Source organism: Stomoxys calcitrans, chromosome 5, assembly GCF_963082655.1.
Source record: "Stomoxys calcitrans chromosome 5, idStoCalc2.1, whole genome shotgun sequence".
In the NCBI taxonomy this organism is placed as follows: Eukaryota; Metazoa; Arthropoda; class Insecta; order Diptera; family Muscidae; genus Stomoxys; species Stomoxys calcitrans.
In genome coordinates, this window is record NC_081556.1 from 20946359 (window position 1) to 20963515 (window position 17157).

Here is a 17157-nt window from a genome sequence, read left to right on the forward strand (position 1 = left end):
AAGCTTCAACGATATTTTCACCTTCATTAAGAAATGTTTAACAATAAGACGCAAAATTAAGATAAAAATACCAATGAAAAACAAATCTTTCGCCAATGTAATTGTTTCCTCAAACAATTGCAAAATTGGGCATCAGTAAACTAAGTTCTTCTTATTTGACAATTTGCCTTGGACCACTATGGCATATGCCTTCCACTATGGCATATTCATTGCTTATCGTTAAAAAAATGATATTGACACTGATAATGCTCAAGATTTTGCTACAAAACTATCTCTGAGACAAGACTTCCTATTTTACCTTGCCTCATTTTTTTTTTTCATTTTAGGTTGGCATCAACAACCACGTCCATCCGGCCACAAACACTTTGAATCCCTTGGAATGGACTACTATAATTGTTGGCAGTATTTTTGGCTTAGTATTAGTTTATATGTTCATAAGATTTCTTATCACCTACCTAATTCCAAAATTATACGACCGAGTTGTTGGCAAATAAAAACCAGGAGCATTGAAAACACAATTCATCGATTTAAAATGCAAAATTTCTTGCTTTAAATTTAACAGCTGTGGTGAATAAAAGCGAAAGCTTATAACCAAGTTTTCAGTTGAAAGCTTTTTTTTTAATCTTTCAAAATTTATCGACGCTTTTTGCATGGAAAGTGTAGCTAATGCCATATTTTAAAACGACACACACATCCAGTGTTGCCTTTTTCCATAGATTTTTCAATGCTTTCAGCGGTAAATGTAATTTTTTATACGTTTTAAAAATTCTTCAAAATTAATGTTTTGGGTTGCCCAAAAAGTAATTGCGGATTTTTCGGTTTGCCGAATGAAGTTGATGATGACCAAATCAAAGCATTAATCGAATTGGATCGTCATGTAACTGAGCGTGAGATAGGAGAGAAGTTAAATATACCAAAATCAACCGTTCATTATCACATAAAAAGTCTTGGACTGGTGAAAAAGCTTGATATTTGGGTACCACATGTATTGAAAGAAATTCATTTAACAAACCGAATCAACGCTTGTGATATGCACCTTAAACGCAATGAATTCGATCCGTTTTTAAAACGAATCATAACTGGAGATGAAAAATGGATTGTTTACAACAACATTAGTCGAAAACGATCATGGTCCAAGCATGGTGAACCAGCTCAAACCACTTCAAAGGCTGATATCCACCAAAAGAAGGTTATGCTGTCTGTTTGGTGGGATTGGAAGGGTGTGGTATATTTTGAGCTGCTTCCAAGGAACCAAACGATTAATTCGGATGTTTACTGTCAACAATTGGACAAATTGAATACAGCCATCAAGGAGAAGCGACCAGAATTGGTCAATCGTAAAGGTGTCATATTCCACCAGGACAACGCTAGACCGCACACATCTTTGGTCACTCGCCAAAAACTGAGTGAGCTTGGCTGGGAACTTTTGATGCATCCACCATATAGCCCTGACCTTGCACCATCAGACTGTCATTTATTTCGATCTTTGCAGAACTCCTTTCGGCAATGATGAGGCTATAAAATCGAACTTGGTTCAGTTTTTTGCAGATAAAGGCCAAAAGTTCTATGAGCGTGGAATACTAAATTTGCCAGGAAGATGGCAAAAGGTTATCGAACAAAATGGCAATTATATATTTGATTAAAGTTCATTCTAAGTCTTATTAAAAATGCATTTACTTTCTTTTAAAAAATCCGCAATTACTTTTTGGGCAACCATATGCACATATTTGCCGTGGCTTCCATCGGTTCTCATTGCAACATAAATCACTGTGTCAAATTTCAGCGAAATCGATTTATAAATGCGCTTTTTATGGGGACAAGACACTGAATCGAGAAATCGGTCTATATGGTCTATATCCAAATTTGAGCCGATCTGGTCCAAATTGAAGAAAGTGATCGAAGGACCTAACACAACTCACTCTCTCAAATTTCGGCGACATTGGACAATAAATGCGTCTTTTATGGGCCGAAAACCTTACGTGGAGAGATCGGTCTATATGGCATCTATATCCAAATCTGGACCGATCCAGGCCAAACTGCAGAAAGATGTTGAGGAGCCAAATACAACTTATTATCCCAAATTTCGGAGACATCGGACGATAAATGAGCCTTTTATGGGCCCACGACCTTAAATCGAGAGATCGGTCTATATGGCATCTATATCCAAATCTGAGCCGATCTGGGCCAAATTGCAGAAAGATGTCGAGGAGCCTAACACAACTCATTATCCCAAATTTCGGCGACATCGGACGATAAATGAGCCTTTTATGGGCCCACAACCTTAAATCGAGAGATTGGTCTATATGGCATCTATATCCAAATCTGAGCCGATCTGGGCCAAATTGCAGAAAGATGTCGAGGAGCCTAACACAATTTATTATCCCAAATTTCGGCGACATCGGACGATAAATGAGCCTTTTATGGGCCCACGACCTTAAATCGAGAGATCGGTCTATATGGCATCTATATCCAAATCTAAACCGATCTGGGCCAAATTGAAGAAAGATGTCGAGGAGCCTAACACAACTCACTGTCCCAAATTTCGGCGACACCTGTTTATAAATGAGTCTTTTATGGGCCCATGACCCTTAATCGAGAGATCGGTCTATATGGCAGCTATTTCCAAATCTAAACCGATCTGGGCCAAATTGAAGAAAGATGTCGAAGGGCCTAACACAACTCACTGTCCCAAATTTCAACGAAATCGGACAATTAATGCGCCATTTATGGGCCCAAGACCTTACAGCGAGAGATCGGTCTATATGGCAGCTATATCCAAATCTGGACCAATCTAGGCTAAACTGCAGAAAGATGTTGAGGAAGCTAACGCAACTCATTATCCCAAATTTCGGCGTCATCGGACAATAAATGCGCCTTTTATGGGCCCAAAACCTTAAATCGAGAGATCGGTCAGCTATATCCAAATCTGAACCGATCTGGGCCAAATTGAAGAGGAATGTCGATGGGCGTAACACAACTCATTGTCCAAAATTTCGGCGACATCGGATAATATATACGCCTTTTATGGGCCCAAAACCTTAAATCGAGAGATCGCTCTATATGATAGCTATATCCAAATCTGAATCGATCAGGGCGAAATTGAAGAAAGATATCGACTGGTCTAACACAACTCACTATCCCAAATTTCTGAGATCTCGGATAATAAATGTGGCTTTTATGGGCCTAAGACCCTAAATCGGCGGATCGGTCTATATGGGCAAGATGGGTCAATAAATGCGCTTGCTGTAACTCTAGAAGTTAAAATCGGGCGATATATATATGAGAGCCATATCCAAATCTGGGCCAAATCCCACGTAATATTGAGAGTCACAAGAAAATTCTTCCTGCAAAGTTTCGGGAGAATCGGTTAAAAAATTAGCACTTTCTTGCAATATTTCACAAAATCGGACGAACATATACATGGGAGCTATACCTAAATCTGAAACTTCTCAGATACTGTGGCAGTCGTCGAGGAAAGCGTTTTGCAAAATTTTGGCAAGATGGGTCAATAAATGCGCTTGCTGTAACTCTAGAAGTTAAAATCGGGCGATATATATATGAGAGCCATATCCAATTTTGGGCCGATTTCTATGAAATTCACCAGTAATATCAAGAGTCATAAGAAAATTCTTCCTGCAAAGTTTCGAGAGAATCGGTTAAAAATTAGCACTTGCAATATTTCACAAAATCGAACGAACATATATATGGGAGCTATACCTAAATCTGAACCGATTTCGAGAAAACTTCTCAGATACTGTGGCAGTCGTCGAGGAAAGCAAAATTTTGGCAAGATGGGTTGAGCTATATCTAAATCTGGACCGATTTCCATGAAATTCACTAGTAACTTTGAGAATCAAGAGAAATTCCTTCCTGCCAATTTTCGGGAGAATCGGTTAACAAATTACCATTTTATTGCATTATTAGTGAAAATCGGACGTACATATATATGGGTGCTATATCCAAATCCGAACCGATTTTTTCCAATTTCAATAGGCTTCGTCTCTAGGCCGAAAAATATGCCTGTACCAAATTTTAAGACGATCGGATGAAAACTGCGACCTGTATTTTGTACACAAATTAACATGGACAGACGGACATAGCTAAATCAAATCAGAAAGTGAGTCTGAGTCGATCAGTATGCTTATCAATGGGTCTATCTTTCTCCTTTCTGGGTGTTACAAAGAAATGCACTAAGTTATAATACCCTGTACCACAGTAATGGTGAAGGGTACAAAAATTTCAATGTAAACCTGCTATTATCATGTCTTATAAAACCGCCAAATTTTCCCCATCTATTGGCATCACTGCATTGCATTGGAGAGCTTAAGAGCACTCTCCCGGTATCCTCTCAGATTATGCCAAATGCTAGTCTTCTAATCATGAGCAACCACAAATGATTGATGTGAGCGAGAAAGGCACCTAGCTAGCGTACTTAACGTTTTAACTGCTCCCGCGAAAATAATTCAAGAATCAACATCCAGAGTTTTGTACATCGATCGATCGATCGATCAATCGTTCTTTAGACGTTGGCCGGCACATACGAATGGGAACAAGAAAAAAAAAATTGCCATAAACTGGAAAAACGCACAAAACTCTCGAACAACATTAAACGAATGGAAGGCAAACAGTCATAGTGTGGTAGGTAGATAGGTCGCCTATGCGTCTCTCATTCGGCCAAGAGGTTTTGTTATTTATTTTTGTTTTGTTTTCTTAAGTTTTTGTTATGAGAGCGTTTGAATTCTCGTCGCAGTTTACTTTTTAAACCTTAATTCGCTTCGTTGTCGTCGTTACCGCTGACGCCGCCGACGTCTTACTCTTTGATTAACACTCGATTTGAATTTGTGTGTGCGTGATTCTGTTTTAATTCGATTTTGTTGTATTAAAGACAGGAGGAGGAAACTGAACAAAAAATGTGAATTTCTTTCTGCTTAGAAACTGAATGACAGTGGACGGAGGGAGACACAGTAGCAAAGTCTAAAGAAAGCGTAACAAAGTTTAAGAAAAAAAAAACACGATACCAAAAATTTGCTACAAAACAAATAGAGCAGGCTAAAACCAAAGAAAGCTCATCAAACATAAAGACTTTAATATATACACAGACTTACTGGAAGAGGGCAAAGCCTCCCAATTCCCCCACTCAGATGAGGAAATAATGATTTTGTAAATCAAGGTAAGATTCTCTCAACAAATGCTAAAAAAAGAGATATCCAACAAATATCTGTCTGTCTGTCCTTCCATTTACAGTGCAATGCTGTATGCTGTTAATCTAGAAATACAATACAGAATCAAAACAACAACGTTGCAGCAACAAAACTAAAACAAAATAGTCTAACAAAGCAGATCTAAGGTTACATGCTCACACGTAGCAGATCAGCAGAACTGAAACGCAGTCGCCAAACAAAAAGCCAAGCAAAAATCTAAACGAGCTGCAAACGGTAGCCCCATTGCTGTGAGTAGTCAGGCAACATTATCTATCCAGCCACAGCATCCCGCAGCCCCACACGGAAACACCGACTGGCAGATAGATAGACCGAAAGACAAACAGCCAGACAACAAACAACAGGCCTCTCTCAGAACAACACCTAAACCCCTTGGCAAACGACAGAGATCAGTTCAGTTGTGAAGGCAAAAAAAAACAATCCACATTTCCACAACAAACCGCTGAGTGGCCGCCTGGCTGTTTTGGACAAGCATTTGCAACTGAAGCGTAAACATCATATATTGTACACGAAAAAAAGTCATTTCTAATAGCTCTAGCTTCTAGAACTGCATCATCAAACAGTCTTCACACATGCCTTCGCCACCGTCCACGCCACGTTTACGCAAAACTCCACCACTGTTTCCGCCAACCCCGAAACTAGCCCGTGCCAAACTAAAATCTTCATCCTTAGATCATGAGATATTCCTAACCAAAACCACCAGCCGGCCTAAACATCATCTTAGACAATTGCAGAGCAGCACTTCGGTAGAATGGCAACAATTACAATCCTCCCTTACCATACCACGCACCGGATCGACTTCCTCATTGGCCAGCAGTACATTTCAATATCCATTGACAGTGAATAATTATCATGATTTCAAAAACGACATCATCAATCAGGTGAGTAGTCCCCAGAGAAGTCGAAATATCGCATATAACTACCAAGCCATTTGGGCAAATAAAAAAGTGATCGACTATCTAAAGAGTAAAAGTAGTGTTTAAAATAGGCCACATCGAATTTCGCATACCCTTCAATGGGAATATTGCTGTAAAAGCTAATCTGGCGCCCCATAAAATCTTGGACAAACACCAAAACAGTGATAATGAATTTCAAATATGTAGCTATTTTCCTACCCACGAGATTAGAACACATTCAAATATGATTTTCCGAACCTGTAAACAATTTGTATATGTATGCTCCTGATTGCTGTGTTAAAAACAATAGTCGAATTACCGCTGTCCACGTGCCTGTCTATCTCCCTCTCTATGGTATTTACGCTACAGTCTTGAAAAGTAGTGCTATTAATAATTTTGGTTTTCGGGCTATATCTGATTAAACCTTGAACAGCTACTTTATAGGCCGGTCTTCCGATTTTATGTCTTGAAAGCAAAAGTGGATTATTTTCTCCTGGGTAAATTTTGTCTTTAAAGAATATTTAAAGGAAATTTCGTCTTTAAGGAAACTTTATTGACCTTTTGTCATTGAGAAAAATTTTACTAAAATTTTGACTTTAGGGAAAATTTTACTGAAATTTTGTCTTGAGGAAATACTTCAATGAAATTTCATCTTTAGGAAAAATATCATTGGAAACTAGTTTTCAGGGAAAATGTTTAAATAGCACATTCTATCTATAGAATAAATTTCAATTATCATCTCGGCTGGGATTCGAACCTAGGCACACGGAGCAACAGCGAGAGCCGTTGCCGTCGTCTATCAATACAACTTCCAACAGATGCGCAGAATCTTGTGCCTACGATGGAAGTAGTATAATTTGTGCAGACAGAAAATTTGCCATTACCCAAAAACACATGCATTGGGCAAAGTACAGCTAATAGACAGGGTTGTCGAGCGTGTCGTTAATGTGGTATTTGTATCATAGAGGCGTTTTCGCAATAAATTAGGTACAAGTACAAATTAACGTACGGCCCTGAAGCTTTCACACCTAATATGGCTGATCAGTAATTGTAACCAAATTACAAAACGCGTCCCATAGTGGTTGGTGTGTGTTGCGATCTCTGGCTTTCCGTTTCCACTTACAAAGAAAATCTCCCATCATTGAGCTCGTCTCGAAAGCAAAAGTGGATTATTTTCTCCTGGGAAAAGTTTGTCTTTAGAAAATTTTTAAAGGAAATTTCGTCTTTAAGGAAACTTTATTGACATTTTTTCATTGGGGAAAATTTTACTGAAATTTCGTTTTAAGGAAAGACTTGAATGAAATTTTATCTTTAGGAAAATATCATTGCCACCAAAAGTGGATTATTTTCTCTAGGGGAAATTTTGTCTTTAAAGAATATTTAAAGGAAATTTCATCTTTAAGGAAACTTTATTGACCTTTTGTCATTGAGAAAAATTTTACTAAAATTTTGACTTTAGGGAAAATTTTACTGAAATTTTGTTTTGAGGAAATACTTCAATGAAATTTCATCTTTAGGAAAAATATCATTGGAAACTTGTTTTCAGGGAAAATGTTTAAATATCACATTCTATTTATAGAATAAATATCAACTATCATCCCGGCCAGGACTCGAACCTGGGCACACGGAGCAACAGCGAGGGCCGTTGCCGTCGTCTATCAATACAACTTCCAACAGATGCACAGAATCTTGTGCGTACACATGGAAGTAGTGTAATTTGTGCAGACAGAAAATTTGCCATTACCCAAAAACACATGCATTGGGCAAAGTACAGCTAATAGACAGGGTTGTCGGGCGTGGTTAATGTGGTGTTTGTGCCATAGAGGCGTTTTCGCAATAAATTAGGTACAAGTACAACATAACAACGTACGGCCCTGAAGCTTTCACACCTAATATGGCTGATGAGTAATTGTAACCAAATTACGAAACGCATCCCATAGTGGTTGGTGTGTTGGGATCTCTGAATTTCATTTTCCACTTGCCAAGAAAATCTCCCATCATTGAGCTCGTCTCGAAAGAGAAACTAACAGAAATTTCTTTTCAATGGAAAATTTTACTGAAATTTTGTGTTGAAGGAAAATTTCACTGCAAATTTGTCCTTAAGAAAGAATATATTAGGTATGATAAGGTTAAATAGGTTGCTCACCGTAGATGTGATACCCTAGAAAAAAGAAGAGGAGAAATTTGATACCTCTGATCATAACCATATCCAAAGGTTATACACTAATAAAAACAAGTAAGAGCGTGCTAAGTTCGACCGGGCCGAATCTTATATACTCTCCACCATGGATCGCATTTGTCGAGTTCTATGCGCGGTATTTCTTTTTAGGCAAACAAAGAATATTGAATAAGAACTGTTAGGCTATTGGAGCTTTATCAAATTATTGTTCGATTCGGACCATAAATGAATGCTGAACATTGTAGAAATCATTGTGTAATATTTCAGTTTATTCGGATCAGAATTACTCCTTGTAGGGGCTCAAGAAGCAAAATCAGGAGTTTATATGGGAGCTGTATCAAGTTATTGATCGATTTATATCATATTAGACACGTAAGTTGAAGGTCATGAGACCTCCTCTAGAGGCTCAAGAAGTCAAGATCCAAGATCAGTTTATATGATAGCTATACCAGATTATAAACCGATTTAAATCATAATTAACACAGTTGTTGGAAGTGATACCAAACCATTACGTGCAAAATTTCAGGCAAATCGGACAAGAATTGCGCCCTATAGAGGCTCAAGAAGTCAAGACCCATTATCGGTTTATATGGCAGCTATATCAAAACATGGACCGATTTGGCCCATTTACAATCCCAACCGACCTACACTATAATAAAAAGTATTTGTGCAAAATTTCAAGCGGCTAGCTTTACTCCTTCGAAAGTTAGCGTGCTTTCGACAGACAGACGGACGGACGGACAGAAGGACGGACATTGCTAGATCGACTTAAAATGACATGACGATCAAGAATATATATACTTTATGGGGTCTCAGACGCATATTTCGAGGTGTTACAAACAGAATGACGAAATTAGTATACCCCCATCCTATGGTGGAGGGTATAAAAACAGGCAGAATGGAGAACTAGAACGGGGAATGAACGCCTACCCCTCACCCAAGCACGTATGGGCCCTCCCCGGATCTAATCACGACCTTTGTCGGAACCATCCCGTCCCGTCAATGAATTTCAGAAGACGTCCCAGAGGTACGTTGGCAAGATCTCCCAGATCGGAGAAGAACCGCGTTCCCAGAAGCGAGAGGCTGCGTCCTGCAGACCCGGACGAGTCTATCTGCAGGGAGTCCATCGATCTAACGGGAATCTATCGCGTAAGTGCCCAATAGAATCCTCCTCATCCTCATCAAGACAACTCCTGCAGAAATCATTGTGCGATATGTGCAAGGCGAGGGGGATTGGGATATCGCACAATACAACAAATACAAATTTTGCCCATGAACATTCCACTAAGGAACAGGGGCAAACTTCTTACATATCAATGTGTGCAGTCCGATTCAAGTTTAAGCTCAATGATAAGGGGCCTCCTTTTTGTAGCCGAGTCCGAACGGCGTGACGCAGTGCGACACCTCTTTGGAGAGAAGTTTTACATGGCATAGTATCTCACAAATGTCGCCAGCATTAGGAGGGTAATACCACCGCCGACAATTTTTTCTGATGATCTCGCCAGGATTCGAACCCAGGCGTTCAGCGTCATAGGCGGACATGGTAACCTCTGCACTACGGTGGCCTCCTCGCACAATATCGCATCACACAATAAGGAACATTTTACCGTAGGATGGGGGTATATTCATTTTGTCATTCCGTTTGCAACACATCGAAATATCCATTCCCAACCCTATAAAGTATATATATTCTTGATCGTCGTAAAAATCTTAGACGATCTAGCCATCTCCTTCCGTCTGTCTGTTGAAATCACGCTACAGTCAAAAAAAAACTGAAACTTTGCATAGATTCTTTTTTTGTCCATAGGCAGGTTTAGTTCGAAGATAGGCTATATGGGATCATATCTTAGGCCCATAAAAGCCACATTTATTATACAATTTTGCTAACATTTGGAACAGTGAGTTGTGTTAGGGCACTCGACATCCTTCTTCAATTTGGCCCAGATCGATCCAGATTTTGATATAGCTGCCATATAGACCGATCTGCAGATTAAAGGTTTTGGGCCCATAAAAGGCGCATTTATTGTCCGATGTCGCCGAAATTTGGAGCAGCGTGTTGTGTTAGGCCCTTCGACATCCTTCTTCAATTTTCGATTCAGATTTGGATATAGTTGCCATATGACCGATCTCTCGATTTAAGATTTTGGGCCCATAAAAGGCGCATTTATTATCCGATTTTTATGGGCCCGATTTTTTGTCCGCCTTTTATGGGCCCAAAATCTTAAACCGATTTCTCGATTTAAGATTTTGGGCCCATAAAAGGCGCATTTATTGTCCGATTTGGCCGAAATTTGAGTTGTGTTAGGCTCTTTAATATCTTCCTGCAATCTGGTCCAGATTTGGATATAGCTGCCATATAGACCGATCTCTCGATTTAAGGTTTTGTGCCCATAAAACGTACTTTTATTGTCCAATGCCGAAATTAGGGACGGGACTTTGTGTTAGGGCCTTCGACATCCTTTTTCAATTCGGGCCAGATTGGTCTCGATTTGAATGTAGACCGATCTCTCGATTTTAGGTTTTGGACCCATAAAAGACGCATTTCGCCAAAATTTGTGTCAGTGAGTAGTGCTAGGCCCTTCGACATCCATCATCAATTTGGAAGTCGTGGCCCCATAAAAGGCGCATTTATAATCCAATTTCGCTGAAACTTGACTCAGTGACTTATGTAAGGCTTTTCGACATCTTTGTCGTATATGGTTCAGATCGGTCTATATTTGGATATGGCTACCAAAAAGACCAATATTTTTTCTACAAAATTGAACAATGACTTGTACTTATTAGACCACACAATGTCCGTGACGAATTTCGTCCAAATCTGACCATATTTCGATATAGCTTCTATGAGGGCAAAAATCATGCATTTTTCATCGGATTATGAAGAAAGATGGTTTACATATGTACCCGAGGTGGTGGGTATTGAAAGTTCGGCCCAGCCGAACTTAACGCCTTTTTACTTGTTTTTAGAAAATTTTACTAAAATTTTTATTTTTTCACTAAAATCATATCTTTTTGGAAAACTTCGTTGAAATTATGTACTGACATTTTTATTTAAGGGAAAATATTTTGGGAAATTTCCTTTGGGGAAATTTCACTGTAATATTGTCTTTCGTGGAAATTTCACTGAAATTTTGTTCTTTGGGGAAATTTCAAGAGAAAGTTCGCAAGATCAATCAGATGGGAGATGAACCGCCTCCCCATAAAAGAGAGCATCCTTGCAGAGCCGGGCACGACCAAAACAACTACTTGATAGATTCATCCTCATCAAGACAACTCCTGCATCATCATTGTGCGGTATGCGCAAGGCGAGGCGTGCATGTTCCCATGCACGCACAATAAGGAACATTTTACCGACATTTGTTTTTTCAGGGAAAATTTTTCCTTTTGAAAAATTTCATTGAAATTTTGTCTGTTGAAAAAATTTCATTGAAATTTCGTCTTTTGAAAAAATTTCATTGACATTTTGTCTTAAGGCAAATTTCCTTAAAATTTTGTACTGATATTTTCATTTTTGGGAAAATATTACTGAATTTATATTTTAAGCAAAAATTAGAATTTTTTTTCTTTTGGGGAAATTTCACAAATTTTTTTCTTTTGGGGAAATTTCACTAAAATATTGTATTTAGGTAAAATTTCACTGAAATATTGTTCTTTGGGGATATTTCAAGAGGCTTCCTAGAGGTATGTTCGCAAGAACAACCAGACCGGTTAAGAACCACCTATCCAGACTCTAGAGCCTGCATCCCTGCTGAGCCTGGCATAAGCAGAGCAAGTCCTCGATAGACTCTTCCTTATCCTTATTAAGACAACTCCAGCAGAAGTCATTGTGCGGTATGGGAATACCGAAAATTTTACTGAAATTCATTTTTAAGAAAAATGTACTAAAATTTTGTCTAAAGAAAATTTCACAGAAATTTTGTCCTTAAGAAATTTCGAAAAAAAAAATTTTCATTAGGGAAATTTTACTAAAATTTTATTTGTAGGGAAAATTTCACTGAAATTGTGTTTTTAGGGACAATTTTACTGACATTATGGTTTATTGTCTTATGGTTGTTTGTTTTTTCCCGTTCACAAAAAAAAAATATTTTTTAAAGTTAGCATCATGCGCCAGGAATGGAAAAGTCCATACTACAGTACTTTTTTCAGTACTTTTTCAACTTGACCAGTACCATAGTACTCCCGACCGATTTAGTAACTTTTTTATGCACAATATCGAAGCTTAGCTTAAAAGTTGATACACTTTAGCACTTCTGCACTCCTCATTCCATTTGCAACACCTTCATATACTGGTCTAAGGACCTTCCAGGTATAACATCGTCATGACAATCTAAGTCGATTTAGCAAAGACAGTCTGACGATATCATGCTATGTTTCTAGGGTTATGTAACTACAAGTTCCCTCTTGGAGCTGGGGTTCAACTCACCGGCGGCAAGGTTCGTCACAGAAATTTATTTGATCTGGGACTGATAGAGTGAAACGCTTTTGAATTTGGTTTTATATGTTTTATTTGCTGGATGAAGCCTTTAGGCTAAAAGTTGAGGGGTGTGTTTCGAGGACACGGTCGCTGAGAGGCTCGATGGGTCGGTTTGCGAGCGGAAAACCCTTACCGGTAGTCCCAATACTCGGTTGGGCACTGATGAGTGGCTACAAAAGCAGACATTACTTCGCTTTCTGTAAATGGAACATTCTCTCCACCCAAGGAGACAGGTTCCACTGTAGGCAACTTGTATCTCCTGCTGGATAAAAAGAACTATTTCTGTCTTGCACGGATTTATACCGAGACCACTTTCGGTAAAACTTTCCCCTAACCGCAATTGCCACGTCATCAGCATACGCGACCAAGTTTTACGCCTTTTTCTTCCAGAGATAATAATATATTGTTAATAGCAATATTCCAAAGTAGAGGAGACAGTATACCTCCTTGAGGAGTTCCTCTGCTGACCCATCGTTTTAGATCCACAGATCCCAAGCCTGTCTGCTTTTCACATAAGTTTAATGCATATTCTCAGATTTGGGGCATTCTCTACCTTTTCATTATAAGGCCATTGAAGACTGATTCTTATTCGAATTTTTCTGAAACTTAGACAGTGTACTATCATCGTTTGTTCCTTCCTATTTGTGAGAACTTTAGCTTAATCCTATTATAAATACGATGCCCATTTCACTCTTCTGGAATCACAATGGGTTTATAAAATTCCACAACCGTGGCCTTACCTTCTAAAAGATTTACAGATTTTCTTTAGTAAGGAGATATGAATGATCCCAATAGTCATACATTGAGTGGCTATAGCAACTGATCTCCTTTTTATCCTACCCAACGGCATGACAAACATAGTATACCCCTGATTGCGAAGGGTATACAATTATTTCGAAATATAATATTCATTTTTTTTACCGCAACTGATAAGACGGCGTCGACGGCAATGTTGGCGACCTGTCGTTCTCGGCATTTGCAAATTCAACACAAATTTCCTCTCGCACCGCCTCCCACCCCACTCTACCCCAAGTAACAGCTATTTCATTCCAATTGTTATATGTACTTAGTACCTAGTGGGTGTCGGTGGGGTCTTTGTGTTTATAAGTAGTCGTCCGTCCATCCACAATCGAATATACGCCACTTGCGCTTTGTTTGGTTTATTTCTAAAAATTTTAACATTAATGTTTGTATGTATGTATGTGAGGAGGTCAAATAATTGATACCACAAAAAAACATGAAAATTAGCTAAGGAGACCGAATATTTTTTAAGCTGTGGGGGATTATTGAACATTAGCAAAATTTAAAGCGTGCTGTCAATAGCCAATTAGTAGGGAATTTGCGGTCCGTTAGAATGACGTTGCCACAATTTAGGTATATATGTCATCTAGGAATCTTAATTAATAAGTCTTTAACCCCTTATTATTAGATACGAAATAGGGTACAAATAAGAACGGTTCGAGTTTTTGAAAGATCTCAAATCATATTTGGTTCAAAATGCGTATAAAATATGGACTTCATTGATTTCCAACCTGATACAAAGGCAAAAAAAAAACTTATACCGTCTAATTGGAAACCGAGTGTTGGGAAGTTATCCTTTCAAAAGCTTGGCTATTACCACTCTTAGAATTTTATTCAATAGCCTTTAACCCCTTACTATTAGATATGAAATTGGCAATATATAACACCAAATCAAATTTTTTGAAAGATCTGAAACCTTTTTAAGGACCAAAGTTCGGCCCGGACGAATTTAATGCCTTTTTACTTATTTTGGCCTAGGTCTCTGACTGGAGAACAATATACAGTCTGAGACCCAGGCCAAAACAAGTAAAAAGGCATTAAATTCGGCCGGGCCGAACTTTGGATATCCACCACCTCGGGTATATATTTGAAAACCCCCTTTCGTCACAATCCGGTGAAAATTGGAAAACTTATGCACCCAATTTCGACACGTATATTGAGTGGGCTAATAAATATAAGTCACTGTTGAATTTTGTATTTCAAATTTTAACAAAATCGGGTAATAAATAAAGCTTTTATGAGCTTCAGACCGCACATCGGTCGATATGACAGCTATATCTAAATATAGTCCGATCCGAACCAAATTTAGGACAGATGTCGGGAGAACTAAGATAACCCACTGTTTAAAATTTCAGCGAAATCGGGTAGTAAATAGAGCTTTTATGGGCTTCAGACCCTTTATCGGCAGATCGGTCTATATGACAGCTATATCTAAATATTGTCCGATGTGAACTACATTTGGGTCCTATGTTAGGAGGCGTAAAACTATTCATAGTTTCAAATTTCACCGAAATCGGTTAAAAAATAAAGCATTTATGGGCTTTAGACCCTTTATCTGCAGATCGGTCTATATGTCAGCAATACCTCAATATAGTCCGATTTGATTCATATTTAGGTCAGATATCAGCAGGCTTAATATAATCCTCTGTTTCAAATTTCAGCGAAATCGGGTAATAAATAGAGCTTTTATGGGCTTCAGACCCTTTATCGGCAGATCGGTCTATATGACAGCTATATCGAAATATGGTCCGATGTGAACTACATTTGGGTCCTATGTTAGGAAGCGTAAAACTATTCAAAGTTTTAAATTTCAGCGAAATCGGTTAAAAAATAAAGCATTTATGGGCTTTAGACCCTTTATCTGGAGATCGGTCTAAATGGCAGCTATACCTAAATATATTCCGATTCAATCCGTATTTATATCGGATATCAGAAGGCTTAAGATTACCCACTGTTTCAAATTTCAACGATATCGGGTAATAAATAAAGCTTTTATGTGCTTCAGATCCTTTATCGGCAGATCGATATATATGGCAGCTATATATAAATATAGTCCGCCATGGACGATATTTGGTTCAGATGTCGGGAGGTCTAAAACTACTCTATGTTTCAAATTTCAGCAAAATCGGTTAAAAAATAAAGCTTTTATGAGCTTTAGACCGTTGATCTGAAGATCGGTCTATATGGCAGCTATACCTAAATATAGTCCGATTTGATTCATATTTAGATCAGATATCAAAAGGCTTAAGGTAACCCTCTGTTTCAAATTTCAGCGAAATCGGGTAATAAATAAAGCTTTCATGGGTTTTAGACCCTTTATCGGCATATCGGTATATATGGCAGCTATATCGAAATATAGTCCGATGTGAACTACATTTGGGTCCTATGTTAGGAAGCGTAAAACTATTCAAAGTTTCAAATTTCAGCGAAATCGGTTAAAAAATAAAGCATTTATGGGCTTTAGACCCTTTATCTGGAGATCGGTCTAAATGGCAGCTATACCTAAATATATTCCTATGCAATCCATATTTATATCGGATATCAGAAGGCTTAAGATAACCCACTGTTTCAAATTTCAGCGATATCGGGTAATAAATAAAGCTTTTATGGGCTTCAGACCTTTTATCGGCAGATCGATATATATGGCAGCTATATATAAATATAGTCCGCTATGGACCATATTTGGGTCAGATGTCGGGAGGCCCAAAACTACTCAATGTTTCAAATGTCAGCAAAATCGGTTAAAAAATAAATCTTTTATGGGCTTTAGACCCTTTATCTGGAGATCGGTCTATATGGCAGCTATACCTTAATATAGTCCGATTTGATTCATGTTTAGATCAGATATCATAAGGCTTAAGATAACCCACTGTCTCAAATTTCAGGGAAATCGAGTAATAAATAAAGCTTTCATGGGTTTTAGACCCTTTACCGGCATATCGGTATATAAAGGGTGATTTTTTTGAGGTTAGGATTTTCATGCATTAGTATTTGACAGACCACGTGGGATTTCAGACATGGTGTCAAAGAGAAAGATGCTCAGTATGCTTTGACATTTCATCATGAATAGACTTACTAACGAGCAACGCTTGCAAATCATTGAATTTTATTACCAAAATCAGTGTTCGGTTCGAAATGTGTTCATTCACCGTTCAGCGATGAGGCTCATTTCTGGTTGAATGGCTACGTAAATAAGCAAAATTGCCGCATTTGGAGTGAAGAGCAACCAGAAGCCGTTCAAGAACTGCCCATGCATCCCAAAAAATGCACTGTTTGGTGTGGTTTGTAGCTGGTGGAATCATTGAACCGTATTTTTTCAAAGATGCTGTTGGACGCAACGTTACGGTGAATGAACACATTTCGAACCGAACACTGATTTTGGTAATAAAATTCAATGATTTGCAAGCGTTGCTCGTTAGTAAGTCTATTCATGATGAAATGTCAAAGCATACTGAGCATCTTTCTCTTTGACACCATGTCTGAAATACCACGTGATCTGTCAAATACTAATGCATGAAAATCCTAACCTCAAAAAAATCACCCTTTATATAGCAGCTATATATAAATATAGTCCGATATGGACCATAT

General features: G+C 38.3%; 2 protein-coding genes across 10 annotated transcripts in view; both read left to right on the forward strand.

Annotated features, from left to right (window-relative positions):
* Nucleotides 1-540, forward strand: part of LOC106083998 (bcl-2-related ovarian killer protein homolog B) — a 70678-nt gene extending 70138 nt beyond the window's left edge. For all 6 annotated transcript variants that reach the window (XM_059369344.1, XM_013247373.2, XM_059369343.1 and 3 more), the window contains one exon: nt 327-540. In XM_059369344.1, coding sequence (XP_059225327.1) covers nt 327-494 — 168 coding nt within the window. In that variant the 3' untranslated portion in view covers nt 495-540. The remainder of the gene's footprint in view (nt 1-326) is intronic.
* Nucleotides 541-4452: 3912 nt separating this feature from the next.
* LOC106083999 (bcl-2-related ovarian killer protein homolog B) overlaps nt 4453-17157 on the forward strand; it is a 22515-nt gene continuing 9810 nt past the window's right edge. Inside the window, exons 1-3 of one of the 4 annotated variants that reach the window (XM_013247378.2) lie at nt 4453-5170; nt 5245-5707; nt 5765-6100. In XM_013247378.2, coding sequence (XP_013102832.1) covers nt 5792-6100 — 309 coding nt within the window. In that variant the 5' untranslated portion in view covers nt 4453-5170; nt 5245-5707; nt 5765-5791. Of the gene's footprint in view, nt 5171-5244; nt 6101-17157 lie in introns of all 4 variants that reach the window. The other 3 variants (XM_013247374.2, XM_013247376.2, XM_013247377.2) reach the window with 3 other exon arrangements.